Here is a 7,072-nt window from a genome sequence, read left to right as displayed (position 1 = left end):
AGCAAACATGCTTGTGGCTCACATGTTTCTGGTCCTGAGCACCACTGGAAAGAGGTGGCATACCCAGCAAGCAGGGAGGCTGCCGCCCATCCCGCTCCAGATCCAGGGGGCAGCGGTCCCCCAGCGCATCCCCATGCTGCCCTGCACTCTGGGTGCAGGGAGCCGCTGATGGTGCATGGGGGTTGCAGCCACTCTCCGCAGACATCAGCCTCATCAGCTTCTCCTTGGCGCTGCTCACTTGCTCCTGCAGGCTTTCGATCACAGCATTTTTCTGCATCAAACAAATAAGCCTGTCAAGTGCGGGGCGGGCACAGGGTACAAAAATGCCACCTATCTGGAAGCAGGCACTGCCAGAAAATGAATCCGCACCGCATGGGGAGGTGCTCTGAGGCAGCGCGCTGGCAGGTTTGCAGATTTGTCCTGCAAGAACCACACCGGCAGCGTGTGCGACCTCTTCCTCCCCTGGAGCCCCCCAGAGCCCCCCAGATGCAGGTTTGGGAAGGGGGGCACCAGGGCAGGCGGCCCTCTGAGCTGGGGCGCTCCCGCCAATGCAGTGTGGGCGAGGGAGCAGGAGTCCGGGGGCTTTCCTGAGATAGAGCATCTCCCCTCTAAATTAGCCATGTTTGACTGGGCTGTGGAAACCAGGCTCTCCTGCTCTTCTCCCTCCATGTTTTTTTGAAGCCCTCCAGATTATGCCTAAATTTTGGTGCTTTGGGGTGCAGAGTGATGTGACAAAACAAAGCAGCTCTTCCCCTCCAGAGGGAAGAGGCTGCAGCGGGAGTGCCAGTGTGGACTGGGGTGTAAGGAAGGGCTTCCCACCCTGCAAAGCCTTCAGCCCACAAAAGGGAAGGGGAGAAGCCAGCACGGCCGAGCGGGGCTGGCAGAGCCCCGTACCTCAGTGAGCAGCCGCTTCATGGAGTTTTTCTCCCCTATCAGCTGGTAGAGCTGCTCCTCGCTGTACACCGAGCGGCAGCTCCTGCTTGGACTGGTGAAATATTTTGCCATGTGGCTCACGGTTTGGCTTTCTTCTTCAAAGGCTTTCCACTGCTTGAGCTGGGGAGTAGAAAGGGCGTTATCGGTGCAGTATGCACAGCCCCTGCCGATGTGGCAGGAGGCAGGCACAGCTTGAGCATGAAGGAGACAAAGGGAGGGAGAGGGGGAGACAAAGGCAGGGTGTGACGGAGGAACAGAGACAGGCAGCGAGAGATGGCTGGGCGAGGGGCTGCAGCGTTGCTTAGAGCCTCCCACCCATCTGAGCCCTACCCTGTCCCTGGCTCCAGCTTTTAATGCAGAGAGGGTCGGTGTCTGCCTGCGCTGCAACCTCTACGAGTGCTGTAAAAGCCCCTTCCCCCTTCTCCCCGCTCCCCGACTCTGTGACAGACAAAGACAGTGTCATGCACGCCTCCTTATCCCTGAATCACCAGTGACAAGCTGAAAACCCTCAACGCTTCGTATCCGTTTTCTCGTCTCATGTCTGTGTGGAAGCCTTGTGCAGCCCAGCTCCAGCTGCTCATCGATCTCGGATGAGCAATAGAAGAGCAAGCCCATTAGGAAAAACAAGTTGATGAATTAAAAGATCTAAGTTAAATAAAATGTTCAAGGCCCCCAGGCTACAGCAGAAAAAATGGTATAGGCAGAGTGCGAGTACAGCTCATCAGCTCCTCCGCCCTCACTCCGAGAGACCTCACGCTTGGCAGAGCATCTCCAGCAGGCTTGGTGCTTGTCAGAGGAGGTTTGGATCCTGCTCCCATGGGCTGGTCATCTAGTGAGTTGGGACTCTGCAGTTATACTGCATCGACTGAGGTAGGAAGGGGCCCCTGGAGATCATCTAGTCCAACCACCCTGCTCAAGCAAGGTGGACCAGGCTGCTCAGGACCGTGTTCAGCTGGGTCTGGAATATCTCCAAGCATGCAGATTCCACAACCTCTCTGGACAACCTGCTCCAGTGCTTTACAACTTTACAGAAAAACCCCCACCTTTTTCTGATGTTTAAACAGAATTTCCTGCGTTTCAGTTTGTGCCCATTGTCCCCTGTCCTGTCAGTGGACACCACTGAGAAGAGCCTGGCTCCCCCTCCCTACTCCATCCCCATAGGTATTTACGCACATTGGTGAGATCCCCTGAGTCTTCTCTTGCACAGATCTGCTCTTTCTTCAGCTTCACCTCTTCCTCCCTTTCTCACCTCATTTCCTTGAGCCCAAACATCCCTCCAAACATAACACTGAGTAAACAACTGTTTCCTTTCCCTGTAACAATGGGAGCATTTTTCCCACTAACGTTGTGGCCAGGCACACCAGGCTGCTCCTGGAGGACACGGGAAGCAGAAGAGCCTCGCCTTGCCACAAAAGGCTTCCTCAAAACATCTCCGCATCCTCCCCCTCGCTTGCGGCAAAGCCCAGCTTCCTCCTCCAAGAGCGCAGGGGAGGACAGCCTTGCCTGGGGACCGCCGGCAGCCACAAAGCCTGAGAGCCTGGCGAGGCCATCTGGATTGCTGGAGCCCACCTCCATCCCTGCCGTGGGCAGAAACCCTTGGTGGGAGTGGGTGCGTGGGGTATGAGGAGAGGACAACTGCATGAAGGACCGATCCCACCACCCGTGTGGAGGAGGAGGAGGGCAGCAGCCGCCTCACCTCCACGCATGCCCTCTGTGCGGCTGCCACCCACAAGCACGCTCTTGCCGGAGGGTTTCTGAGCAGCAGCTCTGCAACGCACCTGCACTACCTGGAGACTCGGGGGACTTGCCTGGGGAAGCAGAGCCATTGGGGCTTGGAGGATAAGCTGTGTAGGTGAGCCCGAACATTTGGGGAAAGAAGCAGGAAAATAAGTGCTTTGGCCCACACAGCTGCTGTTGTTAAACTCCAAAAATGTGCTTGTTTCCAGCCAGGTGGTGGGACAGAGGTGGCAGCATACCTGTGGGACAAAGATGAAGCAGTTGATTGTGGTTGTACACATGAAGATGCCTCCAGAAGTAAAACCAAACAGCAAGTTGTGCCAAGCGCGGAAGAAACGGTGAACTAAGCAGACAGTGCCGGCAGCCAGGAAAACGAGGTTGACCCCGACGATGAGTGTCAAGGACTGGTTGACTGGCGGGGAGCTGATGTTGTCGGTCAGACCGGCCAAGTAGGTCCCATACAGCAGGAGGATACTCTGGAAGCAGAAGAAAAAGGTTTCCAGAGTGTGGAAAATCACAACCTGACGGTGTCAACCCCCACCTCGTACCGAGCCCAGTGAGCTCAGATACACTCAGCGCAATCCTAATTAATGCTCTTTGATCTATAATGCAGACCTTCAGTGTGTGGTGGTGACGCCACAGCAAACGCCCGACACACTGCCGCAGGTCAAAAGTGGAGCTGGGGAGGGAGGGTAGGAGCGAAGGCGCTGGTGGGCCATGGGGGTCCCGACCGAGGGGTGCAAGGAGCTGAGGGTCAGGTCGGCAGGCGATGCCACGGAGCAGGGCATGGCCGGGAGAGGCGAGACGTGAAAACCTCCCCTTGGGCAGCCTGGAGCAGGAGCAGCAAAGATGGACAGACAAGACACAGAGGTCCCTGCGGGGATGCAGCGGTGGGGTGCCATCAGGGAGCAACAACATACCTCTGAAGGAGCAGGAAGGAGATTCAGAAGGACATTCAGAAGGAAAAAAGCAAGGCAGAAAAAGTGGAGGTTTAGACTGGAGGGAAGAGGATGTACTTGGTGCCTCTTTAAATAGAAATCCAGGAAATTACCAGGTGCGATTCTTCTCCCTTCCCTTCGCCATTTCCTGCCTGACTAGCAGCGGTGAAAGGGGCTAGAGAAGTGCTCCGTACGCAGAGGCCCTCTCTTCCCCCGGAGCAGGTTGGTTGTTTCAGAGCAAGCTTCCTCGCCGCGCTGCCCCTCAAGTGTTCCACGCATGCATCTTCCCAGTGTGCTCAGGATTAAACTACCCGGCAGGCTGAATCCCTCCTTCCCTAGGGCACACTGGCAGGAAACAGCAAGTATTTTTTGCCTGCCTCTGTGGCGCAGGGCATGGTCTGCCTTCAGGATCATTTGGAAATACCATCTAACAAAATCCCTGCTCCTGCAAGGACCCAGAATTCTGGGAACACGACTCCTACGTTATTCCTGTGCTACCCAGTACGTGCAACTGTCGACCTTTTACTAAGAGACATTAAATTGTTGTTTGGGCATCAAGAAGTGCTTTGTGAGCTGTGGTGCAGATGTTCCGTAGACCCTTCTGGACCCCTCCATGCTGTGGCTGCTTGATGACTGTGATGGCCACTGCCAGGGTTAGGGTCTGGAGGGACACTCTTACAGGCAAGAGAGGTTCTTTGGTGAGACTCTCAACGTCAGAGCACCATGAATTCTCAAGGAGGGATTGTAATAGTGAGACCTGCCTCGCTGGGAACTAGGCTGATGCCTGGCCCTGCTTCGTAGGATCTGCACTGGATCTTAACCACATTCACCACAGGGCACCTCCAAATACATGGCGCAAATGCAAGCCAACTCCTAATCCCCGAGCAAGAAAAAAAAACAGCACCAAAGTCACATTTAAAATTAATATAATCTATCTGGGACACAGACAACAGCACTGCCATCTGGTAAACTAAAACTTTCAGTAAGCACAGTACTCAGTTTTTTTGTTTGGTTGCTTGTTTTAATCTTGAGCAGAGGCCTTTGCTCCTAATTCCAGGCATGTCCTTGGCAAGTAATTTCTTCATTGCTCTGTGCCAGTAAAACCAGGATAATACACTGAGTGGCTTCACAAAGGGCTGAGCACATTAATACTGTGGAAGATAAGCGCTACGTACACGCAGATATAGAGCCTACTCTCACATTAGTGTAAATCCAGATTAACTCCAGAGAAACCACTGAAGAAATAACTCCATGATCCCCAGTAGGTAGATAGGATCAGGGTCAGGTTCAATGCAATGCTAACAAAGAGTACCTGGGACTGGTAATGGGGATGTTTTATTCCAAAAAGCAGTTTGCAGGAGCTGTAGGCAAAAGCATTACCTGTCTAAACCCTAACACAAACTGCCGACAAAATCAGAGGTGGAGACACAGCACTGAAAGCCCAGGGAACGCCTGCAATCCCTAGCACCAAAGGACTTTTAAGGACAGGCTAGACTAATGTCTTTAAAATGAAGTGTAGGGGGAGAAGGACTTGGCGGTGTCATGAGGTCTCTTCCTGCTCTTTTTCCTACGATCTTGGGTAGATGGTCAATGAGTATTATATTACAGTGAGTCAGAAAGGAACTGCATGTGCTGCACGCAGAGATGGAACCATTCCCAAAGAAAGGCTGTGATCTCACAAGCTTCATGAACATCAGCTTTCTGAAATACGTCCAGCCTCTGCCAACCCAGAGACACATGAGACCACAGATAATTACAGCGATAATTATACCTACATAGTTACATCAGTATAACTAACTCTTCTGGAATAAGAACGGCGACGTGCAAAGCTACACCAGTGAAAGTGTACCTCAGTGGTATAATTAAGCTGGTACACATCCTGTAAAGGTAGGCACCAAGCACTTGTCATCAGCACCTCCCTGATTCGGAGTCAGAGGACTCGGGCTGAGCTGCAAAGTGCATCACTGCGGTGGATGGTCATCTGAGGCTTTATGGAAAGAGGGTGCTTTAGAAAATAGGAAGACACAAGTTTTAAGCAGGGAGATAGATGAGGTGTGGGGGGTTGCAGGGAGACAACTAGAAAGACAGTATGTGCACAGTGTATGTAAAAGAGATGGTGAGGCAGGGAAAAAAGTGGCTAACAGGGCTTTTACAAGGGAATGCAAGAAAACATCAGGATGGGAAGGACTGGAGATGGGAGGGCTTTCAAGATGAACAGGAGTAGCTGGAATCTGCAACAGGCATGTAGCTTGGGAGGGCAGTGAAACAACGAATGCTGCTGAACAGTTTAGGCTGTGAGACTGGGAGGAGGCGAGATGCAACGCAAGAATCAATAAAGAGGTTACGTACCTTAAACCCTAAAATGAGAATGAGCCAAAGATCGGAATAAAGAGATGCACAGGACTGCACCTGGCTCACTGAGCAGGCCATGCCTTTCTCTGTCACCTAGGAGGCAAGCGGAAGGCAGAAGTGAAGGCTGCTGCCCGGGAGCAGGCACAGACCGATGGGCAGACAGGTCTACACATTTGAGCAGGTCTCCTCTGTAAATTCCTAAAAGGAAAGGCCAAAGCTGGTGCTGCCAGGGACAGAGGGTTAAAGCGAGGAAGATTTTGGCACTCCGCTGCCAACAGGGCCAGTTAAACCTTTCTCTAAAGCATCTGCAGATGCCATGGACCTCTCCTGTGTCACCCAGGTGGACCTGCACGGGCTGGTGAAGATCATCCACCAGACCCCACTGCTTGGCAAACCAAAGCCCTACAACCAGCTATCCCTTGCCAGGTTTGGGTGCACAGACCTGGAAATTTTGCAGCGGAACCTCATCTCTCTAATAGGCCTGACATAAACCCAACTCGGAGCACCCAGAAGGCTTTCTGGCTTGTTTTTCTTTCTATTTGTTTAAACAGCACCTCCAAATGCCTGACCACCCACCAACTTTGTCCACAGAGATCACAGGGCAACACTCCACCGCCCCTCCTCATCCCTTTACCCGCAGTGAGACGCTGAGGCTTCGGAAACACTGGACCGGATCAGAGAATACCCACGTCAAGAGCAACACGGCGTCCGCCAGCACCAATGCTGCCACCATTGCCAGCAACTGGAGGTCTTTGATAATCTGTAAAAACACAAGAAGTAAGCGTTACCAAGGGGGGCTAATGGACACCAATATCCTCTGTCTCCCGGTTCGCTTTCTGGTTGTTTCTTCCAAGGGACACATCCATCCTAATACTTCTCCCAGAGTGGAGTCCAGCGGCTCACCTACATCCGAGTTGGCCACAGGATCTCTGTCTCCAGCTCCCAAACTCTTGGAGACCTAATTGGGCTTGGGGACAGGTATAAACCCTCCCTGATGGTGTGGCTAGCTGGTAAATGCTACGACAGAAAACAGCTCTTCCAAAACAAGAGTATCATCCCTTATGCCCATATCACAAGCAGAGACAAAAAGGGTGAGGGGGAAAAAAAAAAAA

At 52.8% G+C, this 7,072-nt stretch overlaps 1 protein-coding gene across 1 annotated transcript in view; it reads right to left on the bottom strand.

Annotated features, from left to right (window-relative positions):
* Positions 1-7,072, bottom strand: part of GPR156 (G protein-coupled receptor 156) — a 24,023-nt gene that overhangs the window by 1,828 nt on the left and 15,123 nt on the right. Inside the window, exons 9-11 of the mRNA XM_009330338.1 lie at positions 2,910-3,146; positions 895-1,053; positions 12-271 (exon numbers count right to left, since the gene is read on the bottom strand). Coding sequence (XP_009328613.1) covers positions 12-271; positions 895-1,053; positions 2,910-3,146 — 656 coding nt within the window. The remainder of the gene's footprint in view (positions 1-11; positions 272-894; positions 1,054-2,909; positions 3,147-7,072) is intronic.

The sequence above is a fragment of the Pygoscelis adeliae genome, unplaced genomic scaffold, assembly GCF_000699105.1.
Source record: "Pygoscelis adeliae isolate BGI_AS28 unplaced genomic scaffold, ASM69910v1 Scaffold120, whole genome shotgun sequence".
Lineage (NCBI taxonomy): Eukaryota > Metazoa > Chordata > Aves > Sphenisciformes > Spheniscidae > Pygoscelis > Pygoscelis adeliae.
The sequence above is the reverse complement of the archived record's forward strand: the minus strand, read 5'-3'. Positions and strand labels throughout refer to the sequence as shown.